This window comes from Erpetoichthys calabaricus, chromosome 5, assembly GCF_900747795.2.
Source record: "Erpetoichthys calabaricus chromosome 5, fErpCal1.3, whole genome shotgun sequence".
Classification (NCBI taxonomy): Eukaryota; Metazoa; Chordata; class Cladistia; order Polypteriformes; family Polypteridae; genus Erpetoichthys; species Erpetoichthys calabaricus.
The window spans coordinates 238,451,801-238,471,556 of NC_041398.2; the positions used below are offsets into that span (position 1 = coordinate 238,451,801).

At 42.7% G+C, this 19,756-nt stretch overlaps 1 protein-coding gene across 7 annotated transcripts in view; it reads right to left on the reverse strand.

Annotated features, from left to right (window-relative positions):
- Positions 1–651: 651 nt before the first annotated feature.
- trim2a (tripartite motif containing 2a) overlaps positions 652–19,756 on the reverse strand; it is a 193,061-nt gene continuing 173,956 nt past the window's right edge. For 6 of the 7 annotated variants that reach the window (XM_028802681.2, XM_028802680.2, XM_028802684.2 and 3 more), the window contains exons 9-12: positions 16,640–16,820; positions 11,488–11,558; positions 5,575–5,715; positions 652–2,560 (exon numbers count right to left, since the gene is read on the reverse strand). In XM_028802681.2, the coding sequence (XP_028658514.1) occupies positions 2,408–2,560; positions 5,575–5,715; positions 11,488–11,558; positions 16,640–16,820 (546 nt within the window). In that variant the 3' untranslated portion in view covers positions 652–2,407. The remainder of the gene's footprint in view (positions 2,561–5,574; positions 5,716–11,487; positions 11,559–16,639; positions 16,821–19,756) is intronic. The other variant, XM_051928161.1, reaches the window with a different exon arrangement.

The following is a 19,756-nucleotide window of genomic DNA, read 5'->3' on the forward strand; positions in this document are numbered from 1 at the left end:
TTTATCATTCTAACAGATGGCACATCACAAACATTACTACAAATGTTTGTGATGTGCCATCTGCGGGAGCAACAAATGCAATTCATATGTCTCTGTTATATGCCATTTTGTATGGGATTTAAATACAAGGGACATTCAAAAAGTTTCCACACTTTTTTTTTTTTTTACTCTATTTATTAAGAATTTCAAAAACAAATGACATCCCTTTTCGACGTAGTCACCTTTGCTTGCGATGTCAATTTTCCCTGCATCGTACCAACTTTTTAATGCCCAATTACTACTCTCCCGCCTTCACCGTTTCCAATGAAAATATAAAAGTGCGGAAACTTTTTGAACGTCCCTTGTACATATAAATGATCTGGATAGGAATAAAAGTAACAAGCTGGCTAAGTTTACAGATGATGCCAACCTGGGTGGATTGGCCGATAATCGAGAATCCATTGAATCGTCACATTACATTGTGAAAAGTATGATCAACTCAAGTCATTCATAACTCCCATACTGAAATAAAGGCAGGATAAAAAGCGAATACGTACCAAGGTGGGATGGACACACAGATGCAGATTCATCCCTTGTGGTGGCTGACGGCTGTAGGCTCACATGCTGCAATAGAAAGAATGAGGCAACAGCACACGAAAACAAGAAAAGCTCTTCAGTTAATGCCATACTTTATTTCAGTGCTGTACACAAACATGTTTAACATAAACTGCAGTTATGGAATGTTGGAAAAAATGTCAGGTTTTACGCTAATTGCAAGCATTAAAACGGGCACCGTGTGGGTTAGGAAATGTTCTCAGCAGGGTAATGATATTGTTGCACTGTTATTACTGAAGCATTCCGAGACTGGCATAGATGGCAGGGAGCCTACGATTAAGGCCATGTTGCATACAGAGAACAGTTAGTGCTGTACATTCAGAACAGGTCAATTAAGCGTACCCCCCACTACCCCATTTCCCTTTGTCACATTTTTTTTTTTGATTTCCTCTTTATCGATATATATATTTATATAAAAAAAAAACCCTTAAAAAAGTGCAATTTCTCGTTTTACAACACAGTCAAAGGAACAAAAAAAAAAATGCAAGTAGGTTATTTATAAAAACGTACATTTTGTTCCCCCTAATGCAATATATAAATATTCCCTTGGGCACTTCCATTTCCATTTGGCAACCCAAAAATAAATAAAACAAATGAGATCAAATGGCAATAATAAAAAAAAAATAATAATAATGTTCATGGAAGTCACTGGAAAGGTCTACTTGCACTATTTGCCAAGCAGTAATATCCAAATGATCGAATGGCAAAATGAGATATTACAGATTCACTTGAAATGCACGTGGTGGGTGAATACATCAGGTCTTGTATTTGTTTTTTAGGGCGAATGCTCCAGTTAAACGGACACGCGGTACTGTACACATTTTTTTTTTTGTCAGTTTCCACTTTTACGAACCTCCAGCGGCGAAAATTCACAGAGGAAAAAGCGGATTGGATTCACCTTCAGATACAAATCAAGGCAGTCCTCTAGTGTCGGGCGATAAGTTTGACGCCATACATGCCGCACTTTGTACCGCCTACTTGGCTGATTAGATACTAGCGGTGTGCTGGGCACTGCCACCTACTGTAAGTCACCGAACACTGCGTGAGAACATTTAAGGAGCAGGAAGAACATGAAACCTGTGCAGCTTGATGGAAAATTTCATGATAAATGAATTGACTTGGCCCTGCATCTGCTCCAAAGTGGAGACACCGGGATGTCCGACAATCGTTATCTCTCACACACACTTCAATGCACACGCATTTGCATCTCCTCACGCTTTTTACATGCTCATCTTTTGGATATTGCCTTTTACGCAGAAAGTTCCATACGATAGCTCGTACTGTACGCTAGCATTAAGGCTGAACACAAGGCTGGCGCTGATCTTTGTATGAAACGATCGTCACTACGGCATGGCACCAGGCATTACGCATTCTTACTACTGAATTTTCATACTAAAGAAGAAACTCATTAGAACTATGGCAATACAAAAGCATAATGGCTTTCGAGGGCAGGGCGGGGGGAAGCTCAGCATTTTTTGTGGCTGTCAACAGTCTTAAATGAAGTTTCTGCTACAACATGGTGTTTTACCGGTTATTACTTATCTTGGCACTCCGTCCCGGTATTGCACTGAAGCTGTTGCTAACGCTGAAAGCAGGATGGAACGTCAATAGAGGCTGATAAGAGCTGGCAAAGTGGTTTTCTTGTCCCTTTGACGTCAATGGGCAAGATTTGAAACAAAAAAAAAAAAAAGTGAGGCAACAGAAAGAACAGCTACTGGTGGTACTCCTTGGTTCCTGGCGGAGGGTGACAACAATTGCTCCCCGATCCAGGAAAAAAAAAAAAAAAAAAAGAAAGACGGGATTAAAGCCTCCGTCACTGTAGGTAGCGATAAACTTTAAAACAATGATTTCCAGAGTCTGCTACTACAACGTGGCCATCTGAAGTCAAGGCCAGGCCTTGAGGGCCATAGAGAGGATCTGCGGACGTGTTGATGTAGGAGAGGAAAGATCCGCTGCCATCGAACACCTGTTTGGAAGAAAAACAAAAAAAAGGAGTGTCAGATTTTGAGAGAGAGAGAGAGCAGAACACGCTTGAGTGAGCTTATAACCAGCCAATCAACGGATAAATAAATCAGATTGCTCCAGGGTGACACACTCGCGCCTTTCCTCTTCATCATCGTTGTGGATTTCATTCTCAATTGAATCTGTAATTGGATTTGTCACCAAATGGCAAAGCAATCAAGTCTAAATCCGGCTACCTCAAGCTTCAACTTGAACCGATGTCACATTGCATGACGTGTTGTCGTGGGGCACGTCATGTCAGATTTGCCGACCAAAGTCGCTAATCTTGATGCTGCACCACGTCAGATTACACAACTGATCATCGCCAGGCAGGTCTACTTTACTGACCGGGTTAAGATTTTCTAGCACAGCTGTTCTCGACCCTTTTTTTCTGACAGCCTGATGGAGCCGCCGCTGCGCGTTCAGCAAGCAAGGTCTGCTCATTTTTTATTTTTTCCATGTTACTTAACACTGGAATCCCTGAAGCCTACGAAAAAACTTGTAATCCCGGCCCACCTTTAATTCCTTCGCGCCTCTCCATCAGCGTCTTTTGTTTTGTAAATGTGTCGATCAGTACAAGCAGCAAGCAGCCTGTTATCCCATCCCCTGCCATGACAGAGCTCCACTCAGGGGGGAAAGAAGCTCTCTGAGCTCAAGTCTGTTTATCTGCGTGTGAGGTGCCCGGAGTTATAGAGGGTAAATAATATATCGTTATTTGGAACGCATGCATTTCACGTGTGTTCCGTGTCTACAACGATCTGGGTAAGCATAGGATGACAGGAAATGTGAGAAATGTTGAACACATAGCTAAGACAGAAATGTTTTTTCATGTTATAGTACTAACGACAAAATTTTGACATTAAGTGTGAAGACTGAAGTCCTTTTCTTCTTTTGGCTGCTCCTGTTAGGGGTCGTCACAGCGGATCATCTTCTTCCATATCTTTCTGTCCTTGTCATCTTGTTCTGTTACACCCATCACCTGCATGTCCTCTCTCACCACATCCATAAACCTTCTCTTAGGCCTTCCTCTTCTCCTCTTGCCTGGCAGCTCTATCTTAACATCCTTCTCCCAATATACCCAGCATCTCTCCTCTGCACATGTCCAAACCAACGCAATCTCGCCTCTCTGACTTTGTCTCCCAACTGTACCCTCTAATGTCCTCATTTCTAATCCTGTCCATCCTCGTCACACCCAGTGCAAATCTTAGGATCTTTAACTCTTCCACCTCCAGCTCTGTCTCCTGCTTTGCGGTCAGTGCCACTGTCTCCAGCCCATATAACATAGCTGGTCTCACTAACGTCCTATAGGTGACCAAAGTCCAAATATCAAATAAACACTTTCACAAAAGGTACAAGAATAACAAAACAAGTGCAATTTAATTCAAGAATATAACCAAAGAAAAAGAAATCGGGTTAGGGTACAACGACGACATGGCTACTTGGCTGGTGCAGTGGTAAGAACTGCTGACTCATACTCAAGAGGTCCGGGTTCGATTCTGGCCGTTTTGAGTAGTGAGCTGCTCTTATTGTTACTATTATACAATAAAAACATACATTTGATTTGAGTCTGTAACAGCCGGTGTAAATTTATAGTACAGTGGAACCTCGGTTTGCGAGCATAATTCGTTCCAGAAACGTGCTCGCAGTCCAAAGCACTCGTATATCAAAGTGAATTTCCCCATAAGAAATAATGGAAACTCAGATGATTCGTTCCACAACCCAAAATTATTCATATAAAAATGATTAATACAAAATATAAAGTAAAAATATATAAAACAAATTAACCTGCACTTTACCTTTGAAAAGAATCATGGCTGGTGTGAGTGAGTTTCTAAACTCTTGTGGGATTCCACCCAATGGGACGACACACGGAAGAGCGTCCCAAAGCAATCGCGGTCTCCCAGCGCTGTAGCAGTTCGCCGTAAAAGAGAATCTGAAAAGATCGCGGACATGCTATAAGCGCCTGCCGTCGATGGGTGATACAAGGAACAAGGAACATTATAAATGCGCAGGGCACAGTATTACTTGGCCACGACCCTGCCTGACTGCTGTGTCTGTGTATAGGAGAGCGGCAGATCCCACTACAATAAATAACCACGCTGTTGCTGTTTCAAGCTGAATAAAGCTGGTGTCACTAAAGTACTGAGACTCAGCTTCGTGTTTTGGGGTGCAAGATGAGGACTCGCACGTCACAGCACACACACACACAGTCACAATGCTGTAGTAAACAGTATACACTCGTACTGATGTTGACTATATGAGTGAGGCACGCCGACTCAGACGGAGAATAGGAGACGATTGCCCACAATCCCGCAGCGAGAGAGAGAGAGAGAGAACCACCATCAGCTCAGTTGTGATCACATGACGCTCAGCAGACAAAGCGTATACGAACTACTCGTATTGCAAGACCTCGCTCGTTTATCAAGTCAAAATTTATTAAAAATTTTAGCTCGTCTTGCAAAATACTCGTAAACCAAGTTACTCGCAAATCGAGGTTCCACTGTACTTTTAAAGGTTAGCAATTCAGTTTAATTCTCTCAGCCACGTTCACGCTTGCCTGATCTGACACTGCTGTTTTCTATCTATCCATTATATAGTGTCTTTCACATCTATGTATCTACCTATCGTGCCTCTCACATCTATCTGTCTGTCTATTTAGAATCCCACCCCACAGCCTTGTTAGTACTGGCCTGGCAAGGGTGGTCAATTTTTGTCCACTTGTGTCACACTAAAATGGCACTGGGTGTATTGGTAGCGGTACAGTGCAGTATCGCTGTCACTAAATAAAATTAGGGAGGACTGAAAATTGCTGAAAGGTAGACATGTTTTGTTAGATTTTATTATACACACTAAAACAACTGAGATTTCCGATTCTCTTCCTCCCAACATGTTTCACAAAATAACATTTGACCTCTAAGGTACTGTATATAAAAAAAAAAAAATAAAAAAAAAAACCACAATGACCCCAGCCCAGTTTACCTGTATTCGACTGTTACCCCAGTCTGCCACAATGATGTTGCCATTGCTGTCCACCGCCACTCCTGTTGGAGCATTAAACTGACCATTGCCTTCCCCATTGGAGCCAAACTTTATTAGGAATTCACCTTCTTGATTAAATACCTGCACATATATATATATAAAAAAATTATTTTGTGATATTCTTTAATTCACTATTGAGTTTAACACATTTTTTGAAAAGAACAGGTGGCACGTTTACACAGTGGGTAGTGTTGAAGCCTCGGTGACCTGTTTTTGGATTCCAAATGTGATGGACGGCCGGCAGCTCAACCCGGCCGGGATGCCCCTGGAATAGAAGGATGGGGGAAAGCAGCTACTTGCCGACACTGCTTCCCCCAAAACGCTAGATGGCAGCTTCCCTGGAGTGCAGTGGTACCCCGGATTCCCGCAGGGCACTATGGGAAATGGAGTTCGGACACACAGCCCTGCTGGGTGCCGCCAGGAGGAGCTGTCAAAGGACCTGGGGACATATACTTTCATTGTGGCCCAGAAGTACGAGGTAGTCACGAGGACAGAAGCCCCAAAGTACTTCCAGGCTGAAGAAAACCCCTGTTCCTTATTAGACCCGGAAGTGCCAGCCAGTCACGTGGTCGGAAGGACAGAAGCTCTTCTGGGACAAAGACAATGTAAAGGACTGATGGGAACCTAGCAGGCGAGCCGGAGTTGGGAGGGAGTGTGACAGAGCTTGCTGGGAGGTGTGGAGGAGGATTTAGTGACATACTGTGTGCATTTATTGCTGATGATGCTGGTGGAGGTGCTTTGGGGCACAACACAGAGAAAAGAAGAAATAAAATTACTTCTTGGTGATTTTAACCTGTGTTTGTCTGTTGGGGAAAAGGTGAGCAACAGTGCCACCAAGCGTCCACTTATTTACACAAGCCAGATAACTTCTTGAAGAAGGGGTTCTCCCTGTTTCTGACATCTTCAACTCTAATGTGTAGCAATGTGCATCACATTTACTGTTTGTATTGCTAAAATTAAACTGGTAACACAAAGGAGTCATTGTGGGTGAGAGTGAAGCCCATCCAGGATGTCTTCCTGTACCCAAACAATGTTGGAAAAAGGGAACTTGGAAAATTGATAGATGGTTGGACTTACTTAATGGTCACAAAAAAGTAGCCCAGCTTTACTCTGGAAGTCATTAAGGAGTTATTGTTAGTAATAAAGGAGGGTAACACACTTGCAGGTCTTTTACTATTTTTAGGGAATGTAGTGAAAGGTCGTATTGAAAATGTCCTCCACCAACAGCGTAGGCTGCAACACGTTCATGAAAGCAGACCTCAGGGTGTCTGTTGTGATAATCGTCACCTTGTGCATATGGAGGGCAGTGTTTCTTCGCTTACAGCGTCACCAGTACACCAATCGTTCAACCAAATGCTGAGTTGTGCATTTCACAGGACTGCTTACAATGGCATATTTGTTTCATAAATCGCTCACATGTCAACCTGAAGGAGTTTAATGCAGCTCAAGAATCCGGCCTATCTTCTCTCCAGGAGACGTTAAGATTAACAGAACTAAGACTGCAGCATTGGCACCATGTGCAGCAATGGATGGATTCTCTGCTCAATGTGTGGCTCACTATCCTCAGAAGGTCTGCTCTCCTCGTGCCAGGCTAGCTGGAAAGGCCTGTTGACTTTGCAGGCTTGCCGTTTATATAGACAGCCCCTGCCACTCAGGATGTAGTGCCAGCCGATACTTGGGAGACTGATCCCTGGCTGATATATTATAATACAATGAATTGCTGTGCATGGCAACTTCTCACTATCTTCACTCCTTTACCGTGCACAGGGTTGAGTATTCGTGCACCACCCTGTATTTTAATAAATAGGTTGTTTGCTAATGAGAGTGCCCCCCTTTAGATTTTTTCACATTTAGTTCTCATACAACACTGAATCATCCTAGTCGCTCTTCTCTGGACTCTCTCTAGTGCTGCTATGTCGTTTTTGTAATATGGAGACCAAAAGCGCACACCGCACTCCAGGGGAACTCATTTATAAAGCTTGCATACACACAAAAAGAGGCTTAAAACGGGCATATGCAACTTCCCACGCAAACGTCTGGATTTATAAAAGAGAATTTGATTGGGGGAAACACGCATGTTATTTACAACTACTCTGATGCAACATTTTGGAGAAACTGGGAAATGACGACACCCTCGATCCAGCAGGGAAATGCAGCCAAACCAGCTAAATGACTCGCATGTATAATAATAATTCATATCACCGAGTGAAAAACATATTACACTACAAAACAATGAATATGATGTATAGGCTATTTTAGTTCCCTTTTAAAAAGAGGGTCAATGCTGCGTATTTGCACTGAAGAACTTTTTTGGTTTTTATATCAGTTTATATCGGCTACCCGTTATCACTTCTGATGGAAATGGCTGACAGGTCAGTAATATCTCAGCCAAGCTTCACTCCATGCTGTGACGGAAGCCATTAAACACTAGAGTCCCTGAAGCCTGCAAAAATATTCATAATTCCGGGCCACCTTAATTATGAATTATTATTATGAACTAGGGGACTTCGCTCGCCCACCCACAGGTTTGGTTAGCCAGATATACAATTTAAAGAGATTGTTATTTGCATGGCGGCACGGTGACGCAGTGGTAGCGCTGCTTCCTCGCAGTAAGGAGACCTGGGTTCACTTCCCGGGTCCTCCCTGCGTGGAATTTGCATTTTCTCCCCGGGTTTCCTCCGGGTGCTCCGGTTTCCTTCCACAGTCCAAAGACATGCAAGTTAGGTGCATTGGCGATCCTAAATTGTCCCTAGTGTGTGTGTGTGTGTGCACCCTGCGGTGGGCTGGTACCCTGCCCAGGACTTGTTCCTGCCTTGTGCTGGTTGGGATTGGCTCCAGCAGACTCCCGTGACCCTGTGTTAGGATATAGCGGGTTGGATAATAGATGGGTGGATGGATGTTATTTTCATGGGAATTGTTACATATGCATTATTTTCACTTTTACTTTAAAACTTCAGTTAAAACTATATTTGGAATTAACTTTTTTTCAAGATTGCATTGAATTTTGATTCTGTGTTTGGACTTCCATCGTGACAACGCAATATATAACTGACTGTGAGTGAATATCGTTTCTCTATCTCTAATAAATTACCCGACTTTTTCAAATGTTTGTCCCTGCTCTTTCTTCTTCGCTTAGTCATTGACGTGTCATCTAGAATGTATAAAATTATTGTCCTGATAAAAATTATAAGAGCGGAGTGTGCAAGAAGTGTGTCTGCCAAAAGCATTCACACGACTGACAGGTGAGAGAACCGTGGTCTTGTTTGAAAATAGCTGTAAGTAGGGCGTGACTTGAAAGAATCTTATGGCAAAAGTCACCATTTCGTGGGACTTCATTCCAAAAAGTCTCATCGCAGGATAAAAAGTCTCATCTCGTCCCAAGATTTTCTTATTATAATACAGAGATATTTTCACAGACTTCTAGTGTTAACTGACCAGCAAGGTGCTACATGCCCAGTTGTCTGTATGGTGTGGGTGTACAAACTTAAAACATAACAGGATTCTGCCAGCATAAAAAGTCAATTTGCTGCCGTGTCCAGTTTTCATAACGTAATTGGATCTCTTTACTGCACTCAGTAAGGGCACCTAGCGAGAATGAAGCTGCTTTTGTTAGCTGTGAGCAGTAAACACACACTCATCTGTGGTGCCCTTCTCGTGTGACTAGCCTGGATTGATGGTTTTCCCCTCTAGTGAGTATTTTCAGGACTTTGTGTGCTTTGGGACTCTCAAGTTCATAACACTCAACCAGCTTATTGATTATACAGGTGCTGGTCATAAAATTAGAATATCATGACAAAGTTGATTTATTTCAGTAATTCCATTAGAAAAGTCAAACTTGTATATTAGATTCATTCATTACACACAGACTGATGTATTTCAAATGTTTATTTCTTTTAATGTTGATGATTATAACTGACAACTAATGAAAGTCCCAAATTCAGTATCTCGGAAAATTAGAATATTGTGAAAAGGTTCAATATTGAAGACACCTGGTGCCACACTCTAATCAGCTAATTAACTCAAAACACCTGCAAAAGCCTTTAAATGGTCTCTCAGTCGAGTTCTGTAGGCTACACAATCAGGGAAAGACTGCTGACTTGACAGTTGTCCAAAAGATGACCATTGACACCTTGCACAAGGAGGGCAAGACACAAAAGGTCATTGCTAAAGAGGCTGGCTGTTCACAGAGCTCTGTGTCCAAGCACATTAATAGAGAAGCGAAGGGAAGGACAAGATGTGGTAGAAAAAAGTGTACAAGCAATAGGGATAACCGCACCCTGGAGAGGATTGGGAAACAAAACCCATTCAAAAATGTGGGGGAGATTCACAAAGAGTGGACTGCAGCTGGAGTCAGTGCTTCAAGAACCACCACGCACAGACGTATGCAAGACATGGGTTTCAGCTGTCACATTCCTTATGTCAAGCCACTCTTGAACAAGAGACAGCGTCAGAAGCATCTCGCCTGGGCTAAAGACAAAAAGGACTGGACTGCTGCTGAGTGGTCCAAAGTTATGCTCTCTGATGAAAGTAAATTTTGCATTTCCTTTGGAAATCAAGGTCCCAGAGTCTGGAGGAAGAGAGGAGAGGCACAGAATCCACGTTGCGTGAGGTCCAGTGTAAAGTTTCCACAGTCAGTGATGGTTTGGGGTGCCATGTCATCTGCTGGTGTTGGTCCATTGTGTTTTCTGAGGTCCAAGGTCAATGCAGCCGTCTACCAGGAAGTTTTAGAGCACTTCATGCTTCCTGCTGTGGACGAACTTTATGGAGATGCAGATTTCATTTTCCAACAAGACCTGGCACCTGCACACAGTGCCAAAGCTACCAGTACCTGGTTTAAGGACCGTGGTATCCCTGTTCTTGATTGGCCAGCAAACTCGCCTGACCTTAACCCCATAGAAAATCTATTGGGTATTGTGAAGAGGAAGATGCAATACACCAGACCCAACAATTCAGAAGAGCTGAAGGCCACTATCAGAGCAACATGGGCTCTCATAACACCTGAGCAGTGCCACAGACTGATCGACTCCATGCCACGCCACATTGCTACAGTAATCCAGGCCAAAGGAGCCCCAAATAAATATTGAGTGCTGTACATGCTCATACTTGTCATGTTCATACCTTTCAGTTGGCCAACATTTCTAAAAATCTTTTTTTTGCATTGGTCTTAATTGATATTCTAATTTTCCGAGATACTGAATTTGGGACTTTCATTAGTTGTCAGTTATAATCATCAACATTAAAAGAAATAAACATTTGAAATACATCAGTCTGTGTGTAATGAATGAATCTAATATACAAGTTTCACTTTTTGAATGGAATTACTGAAATAAATCAACTTTGTCATGATATTCTAATTTTATGACCAGCACCTGTATGATGTGGCTTTAAAGTGGCTTAACAAAACAAGTCTGGCTATGATAACGGGATACCTTCCACCACACTGGGACATTTCTTTCAGGATCTCTGGACCACTGTCACATACAGTATCTAGCCCATCCATTTCTGAGTTTTTCAAGTAAAAAGTAATTTCAAGTTGGAGCTTATACTGATAACAATGGGTGCCAGCCATGGATTGATGCCAGCAAATTATCAGGGGACTCTCGGGCACACAACCCCCCTTCCCTTATCCAGCCAGTTTACTGCAGCAGCACTTCAAGAGCTTTGCTCCAAAAGCTGATAACACTTCCTTTTTTCAGGATTAAATAAAGGTTAGTACAAATAATTACTTGTGTTTAATAGTGTTTTGTTCAGATAAACATAAAACAACTTACCTTGTTTTATACCAATGAAGCAAAAAGTTACATACAAAATAAATGTAAATAAAGTTTAAGAAAAGAGCGTGGAACTCCTTACCTTAACAGAATGATTGTGAAAATCAGTTACAATGATTTCATTATTATTGTTCACTGCAGCAAAGTGAGGGCCTGAATAAAAAAGAAATGACAATACCAAGGTAAACAATTATACCCTTACAACACTGATCATTCATTTAATGATAATAATAAAAAAGCTTTTAAAGATGCAAAAAATGTTTTGAGGCATTCCATTTAAAAATCTGCCCAAGCCCAGCATAGGAATAGTGGCTATGAAGACTGATAGATGGACAGATAAACAGGGGTCCCCCAAGACTGATGTGTACTGCAGTTATCACTGGGGTGGGCGAGAACATGAGATCGAGAATTATAAACTCCTCAACGACGATGAGCAGATGGCTGGTTATTTTTAATAAAGTCTGGAGCCCAGCATTCCCATGGAGTCCATATCTTCTTTGGTGTGTTGGGTAATTTTAGTGCTGCAGAAGGGAACAGGTGGATGAGGAATAAAGAGGGGGACTAATTAATGTCTTTCATTTTTTTCCCCCCAATTGCTGCATACAGTGAGTTTATAAAGCATTCAGACTGCTTCACCTTCTGTGAACTTTATATTGTAGATTTACTTTGAAATGCATAAATTTGCAATTTTTGCCCATCAACATTCAACAACCCGTGCGGACTTAATAAAAGTATGTTTTCTGGAAGGATTGAAAATTCATTAAAAAATCAAAAACTGAAATCTCTCCTTCATGGAAGTGTACTGACCCTTAATTCAGTACTTAGGAGAAGCCCCTCTGGCAGCAGTTCCACCTTTTAATTTTTCTTTGCAAGTCTCTACACCTGGATTTGGACAGTTGATCCCATTCTTTCTGGCAGATCCTCTCAAACTCTGTTAGACTGGATGGGAAGCGTCTGTGAACTGCCACCTTCAGGTCTCTCCACACATTGTCTCTTGGTTTTGCCTGAGCCACTCGAGGACACTCAAGAGACGTGTCCCAAAGTCACTCCAGCATTGTCTTGGCTGTATGCTTTGAGTCATTGTTGTGCCAAAAGGTGAACGGTCATCCCAGTCTAAGGTGGCATGCACTCTGGAGCAGGTTTTCTTTAAGGACCACTCATATTTTTGGCTACATTCACCCTTCCCTCAATTCTCACCAGTTTCTGTGTCCATATCACTAAAAAACACTGTCACTGAATGATGCTGCTGCCACCACCATGCTTCACATTAGGGATGATATTGTAGCGGGGCTACATAATAATAAGTATTTGTTTTCTGTGTGTGCTGAGGGCGTTTTGTTTTCATCACCCTGTTTACTGTCCGTTATATGTGCGTCAGTAAATGTTGTCCCCGTAAGTGAAGAGGGGAAGGATAATGGAGGGAGACCGCAACCCAAGACGGAAATCACCTGTTGGATCCACCAGTTACACCCGGGACATTTTGCATTTAAACAAGAGGAGCAAAAGGTGAAGAGGTGAAGAGAGAGGATGGAAAAGAATCACTTGACGCATATTTCAACTCAATTCTGAACATTGTACCAGTCCACTACTTGCTTCTTCAGGATCCGGATTATTAAAACAACAGCCAGCACCGAAAAACCTTGGGGTTTGGATTTTTATCAACCACTGCTGAGGACACTTACGATGAGGTCATTTTTTGTATTGTCAGGAGGAAGCAAGATTTCACACCAGCCAATATCCAACGTTTGCCGAACTTTATTAGCTTTTGGACTCATCTGCTATTTTTATTTCAACTGCTGTTTATCATGTGTGTTTGTGTTTGTTCAGTTAGTGTTTAGGGGCAAGGGAGGGTTCTTTGTAAATATCTGTATATTTGTGCTTTATAGTCACTGGTGTCATTGGGATAGTGGTGTTTTGTGTACACACACACATGCATACATACACACACACACACACACACATATACATATATATATATGTGTGTGTGTGTGTAATATATGGGTGTGTATATATATATTATATATATACACACAAACATATATTATATATATTATATATAGTTGAATATTCGTCTGTCCTTGTGTATATTTATATCTATCATTTACAATATATCCGTGTTAGATTTTACTTATCTGTGTACTGTTTGCTGGTTACTTCGTCTTGTCGGAAAAAATAAGACAATCTGTAAGGAGTATGGCTTGTTACTAGATCAAGAAGCCTCAGATTATCTAAGGAATAGTCTTGGTAGTGTAGTGGCCGGTGTGGGAAAGGGGTCAGCTGTTACAGTATAAAGCAGGTGAAGAGCTGTACCTCTTTGCCAGACACTGTGCATGGAGTTCTGCCCTAAGAGTTCAGTTTTTGTCTCATCAGACCAGGGAATCTTTTTCAAAAAGAGAGATTTTGAAAAAGAGTGCAGGTAGGCAGGGTGGAGAAGAGTGTCAGGAGTAATTTGTGACAGACAGGTATCGGCAGGAGTGAAAGGCAAGGTCTATAGGACGATAGTGAGACCAGCTATGTTATATGGGTTGGAGACGGTGGCACGGACCACAAAGCAGGAGACAGAGCTGGAGGTGGCAGAGTTAAAGATGCTAAGATTTGCATTGGGTGGGAAAAGGATGGACAGGATTAGAAATGAGGACATTAGAGGGTCAGCCAAAGTTGGACGGTTGGGAGACAAAGTCAGAGAGGCGAGATTGCGTTGGTTTGGACATGTGCAGAGGAGAGATGCTGGGTATATTGGGAGAAGGATGCTAAGGACAGAGCTGCCAGGGAAGAGGAAAAGAGGAAGGCCTAAGAGAAGGTTTATGGATGTGGTGAGAGAGGACATGCAGGTGATGGGTGTGACAGAGCAAGATGACAAGGACAGAAAGATATGGAACAAGATGAGCTGCTGTGGCGACCCCTAACAGGAGCAGCCGAAAGAAGAAGACGACCAGAGAATCATTCTACTCATGTTCTCAGAGTCCTTTAAACTGTCATATGCTTTGAATCAAGACTGGTTTCCAGATAGACAGACAGACAGACCGACCGACACACCAGCAGTTTTGGACAATCAGTTGTTTGAGGTTTGGTGGTTGTCTGTATGCAAGGAGGGGAGGTTCTGGAAATACTGTAGATCCTTCACTTTATTGTCTTTCTGTAACATGGGTTGAAGCACTTTCATAATTTATGTATTCCAAATAACGATATACAGGGTGAGTCAAAATTATGTTAACGTTTGAATGATGGAAACAATTTATTCACAAAACATACTTCATATGTGCAAGATGATTTACAGGAATGTCTCAACCTGTTCGCCATCATGTTCAACACATGTGACCATACGTGGCACATAAATTGTCCACAAAAATTGTATAAGTATATTCATAGCAGTACCATTAGTGTTAACATAATTTTGACTCACCCTGTATTATTTATCTTCCACAACTCCAGGTACCTCACACCCAGATAAACAGACTTGAGCTGGGAGACTACAGCTACGTTGGTGGGGAATAGGATAGCAGGCGGCTTGTTGCTTGTGCTGATCGACACATTTGCAAAATAAAAGACGCTGATGAGGAGGTGCGAGGGAATTTAAGATGGCCCGGGATTACAACTTTTTTCATAGGCTCCAGGGATTCTAGTGTTAATGTTTATTATTAACAGTTGTGATTGATGGCCGGGAATCATGCCTTGTCTGGAAGCCTGGAGGTGCAGGGGGCCGAGAGACGGGCAAGCCATTCCCTGGGATGTGAAGGGACAGCCACCCTGAGTTGCATCGGGGCCACGGGGCTTTGATGCAGAAACCTGTTGGGGTCCGTAGCCACCACCAGGGGGTGCCTGGGCAGCTCCGGAGCCTTGTCATGCAGCACTTCCGCCTCACCCGGAAGTGCTGCCGAACGTTAATCGGAGAGCACCTGGACCACTTCCAGGTGCAGTATAAAGGAGGCCGCCTCACTCCACTCGGGAGCCGGAGTCGGGTGGAAGTGGACAGAGCATAGAAGAGAGGTGGAGGTGACAGAGAGAGAGAAAGAAAGAAGTCGAAAAGACTGCATCATTCGTGGCTGGTGCACTGTTTGTGGTGTTATTGTGTGTTGTACAATAAAACGTGTGTGCTTTGAGACATTCTGTGTCTGCCTGTTTTTGTCCGGGTTTGAATATTCCACACAACCTGAAATGTTTAAACAGACAAAATATGAGTGCTCAGATTCTGCTGGTACAATTCCTCCTCTGGGAGAGGAGAATGAACACTGGGCTGGATGCAGATTAACGTCATACCCAGGACGGAGCAATTGCAAGTTAAGGGCCTTGCTCAATGACCCAACGGAGTACAGTCACTTTTGGCATTTACAGGATTTGAACCGGCAACCTTCCGATTACCAGTGCAAATCCCTAGCCTCAGAGCCACCACTCTGCCCCAACAATAGCACACTCCAAAAATAAAATTACAGCATTTTGTAAGTTCTGCTGAGAAAATAATTGACTGTGCTTGTCCATCTGTAGCATACCTGTATAGATATCGTGTCACTAACCGTGTCATAAGGATCACCATGGACCCATGTCACCCAGCTCATCACCTGTCCGAAAAACTCCCCTCTGGTAAATGCTTCAGGTCAATTAAAACTAAAACTAACAAGACACCTCAACCATTTCTTTCCCAGAGCCAAACCCTCTAAAACCAGTATCTTAGCCCATCTTCTTTGTATATTCATGTGTCCTGTTGTATACTGTATGAAGGTAGAGTGTATGTACATGTATCTGTGTGCACACGAATACAAAACTCACACTTTCTCTTGCACATCATCATTTGTACATCTCCTTTATAATTGCACTTTTCATGAAGTTTTTTTTTTTTTGAAGTGATGCTACTGTATTTGTGTTATTAGTATGTCCCGTTGCGGTATGTTATAAGCAGCTCCAAATCTACCAAGTCAAATTCCTGTACATTCAGTACTTGTGATAACGTAAGCCATCTCCTTCTTTATGCATTCTCTAGGATTGTACAACATTATAATAGAAAACAGAAAGCATCACTGTACGTATGTTGCAGTAATTACTGCTACTGTCCAAAATAATTTACAGTGATCATTATTTTCGGCCATATTGCCCACCCCTGTTTATCACTGATGAGTCAGTAATAAATATGACAAGGGAAGCCTGAGCGCATGCACACCCGCAATGCCAGTTCTTCACTCCATGCTTCAATCCCATGCATCAGAGAGCATAAGAGGCAAGAAAGGGGGTTTACGTATTACCATCAAGTGTACCTGCAAACTGCTTGTCGCCATTCCCACGGTTACCAAACTTGGTCACCAGTTTCCCATTAGGCTGGAAAATGAAGACACAGCAGGCCTTGTTGTCCACCACTATGATATGTCCGTTGCGATCCACAGAAACACCTTTGGGTCCCATAAGCTTTCCTGAGCCAATTTTATTCTGGTAGAAAAAAAAAGACAAAGAGACATGTTTTAGGATGACCTCATCCCTGGAAATATCTTAAAGCACATTTTGGGGAAAACACTCTCTGTGTGCAAACCCTAGCTTGGAATAAAGACCAAGGCCAAAATCCAAACGCTTATTAAAAAAATGAGAAATATTATTAAACAAAAAGCATACATTAGGTAGAGATGGTCAAATTAGAAGATGGAGTAACCAATAAACAAATAGGAAAATACATTTCCTCCACTGGGCCCAGTTACATGCATCACAACTCCTGGTCCAGACATTGGACATGTCACATCTGGACTACTGAAACCCTCTGCTGGCCGGAGCCACCTGCATGTGTTTACCAGGCCATGGCAGATGATTCAAAATGCAGTGGCACATCTGGTGTTTAACCAGCCGAGGTGGGCACAGGTCACTCCACTTTTCAGATTACTACATTAGCACCCGAAAGCAGCGAGAATGAAGTTCAAATCACTTGATGCTAGACTACGTGGAAAAATTTGTTGATACCCCTCTGTGAAAAAAGAGGAACCCATAACTGTCTCTGAAATAACTTGAAACTAACAAAAGTCATCGACAACCATTGGATATTCTATCTTCTTCTTTTCGCTGCTCCTGTTAGGGGTTGCCACAGCAGATCATCTTTTTCCAATCTTCCTGTCCTAGTCATCTTCCTCCGTCACACCCACTACCTTCATGTCCTCTCTCACCACATCCATAAACCTTCTCTTAGGCCTTCCTCTTCTCCTCTTACCTGGCAGCTCTATCCTTAGCATCCTTTTCCCAATATACTCCGCATCTCTCCTCTGCACATGTCCAATGCAATCTCGCCTCTCTGACTTTGTCTCCAAACGGTCCAACCTGAGCTGACCCTCTAATGTCCTCATTTCTAATCCTGTCCATCCTCGTCACCCCCAATGCAAATCTTAGCATCTTTAACTCTGCCACCTCCAGCTCTGTCTCCTGCTTTGTGGTCAGTGCCACCGTCTCCAACCCACATAACATAGCTGGTCTCACTACCGTCCTGTAGACCTTTCCATAAACCTCCTCTTAGGCCTTCCTCTTGCCTGGCAGCTCAATCCTTAGCATCCTTTTCATATATATATTCATTCATTCCATATTTAACAAAAATCAGACTTTGCTTTAGAGTTTTGATTCAACAGAATATTTCAGATAATATAAAAGAAATGAAAATAGCATGGACAAAAATGATGGGACCCTTAACCTCATGTTTTGTTGCACAACCTTTAGACGCCCTCACTGCACACAAGCGATTCCTGGACCCCCTCCATGAAATGTCTGCACCTCTCCTCCGCAGGTCGTTTGGCCCACTCGTCCTGAACAAACTACTCCAGCTGTGTCAGGTTTGAAGGGGTCTTCTACAGATGGCATGTTTAAGTTCTTTCAATAGATGTTCACTGGGATTCAAATCAGGGCTCACAGAAGGCCACTTCAGAATAGTCCAATGTTTTGTTTGCAGCCATTCTTGGCACTTTTTGCTGTGTGTTTTGGCTCATCGTCCTGTTGGAGGGTCCATGACCTGTGACTGAGACAGAGCTGTATGACACTGGGCAGTGCGTTTTGCTACTGAATGTCTTGATAGTCTTGAGATTTCATTGTTCCCTGCACAGACTCAAGGCTCCCTGTGCCAGATGCAGCAAAGCAGCCCTAAAACACAAGTGAGCCTCCTCCATGTTTCACAGTAGGTCTGGTGTTCTTTTCTTTGACAGCTTCATTTTCGTCTGTGGACACAGAACTGATGTAACTTTCCAGAAAGCTCCAGTGTGTTGTCGCCTCTGTTTGAAGGACCTTCTCCCAGAAGCACTGTGGCTTGTCGTTATGCAGTTTAGCAAATTCTAGTCTGGCCTTTTTATGTGGAAACTCCTGGGTTTTCTCCCATTGAGTCCACTGTCACTGAAAAAGCAACAGATGGAGTGATGAGACACTGATGGACCCTGACCTTGGAGTTAAGCTTGTATCTCTTTGGAAGTTGTACTTGGCCTTTCTCACTCTCGTGGAGTCTGGGGTCTGTTTACCTTTTGCGGCCAAGTCCAGGGAGGTTGGCTACAGTCCCATGAACCTTAATCCTTTTCATAACATTTGCAATTGTTGTCACAGGAACACCAAGTTGCTTGAAGATGGTCTTCTAGCTTTTGCCTTTAATGTGCTTGTCTATCATTTTCTTTCTGATCTCCTCAGACGACTCTCTCCTTTGCTTTCCCTGACTCATGTTTAGCGTGAGACACACATTGACACCAAAGAGCAGAGTGACGGCTTTTCTCCATTTAAATCAGCTGAATGAATAATTGCATGATTGGAGACATATGTGATATGAATTGAAGAAAAGAACTAGTTTGAAAAATTACTCCAATCCAATTATTTAGGATCCTTTCTAGGGGTACCAACCAATGTGTCCAGGCCATTTTAGAAGACCTTTGTAGAATAAGCGACACTTGATCTCTTGTCACATCTCTTGCTGTACTTTACTCGATGACATGTCAAAGGCATACAGGGGACACAGGGCACAATGGCTTTTCATTTCCTCACTTTTCAGGATACATACAGCACTTTTTCAGTGAGGTCTAAAGGGACCAAGAAGTCTGTCCACATCTGTATATATCGCTACACTTGTGAGGTCCCATGCTGCTCCTCGCCTACTCAGGTGTGCTGAAGAACAACATCTGATGATGCTACCACCCCAGGTCTCTGATATCAACTTGAAGAAAGTCTTTTCCGCTCCTTCATGCCAACTTTTTTCAGCTGTGTGATTTTTGGGGTCATGTCTTATATTCAAGCCTGTTTCAAAACCCCTCAGTGTATCTCGAAGGGATTTAAAGCTTGTGTGAATGTATCCAGCAGTGTTCAGGGAAGTTTGTGGCTGGAAAGGGAACACCTTCTGACAGCTAGTGGGCAAATAGTCCCACACA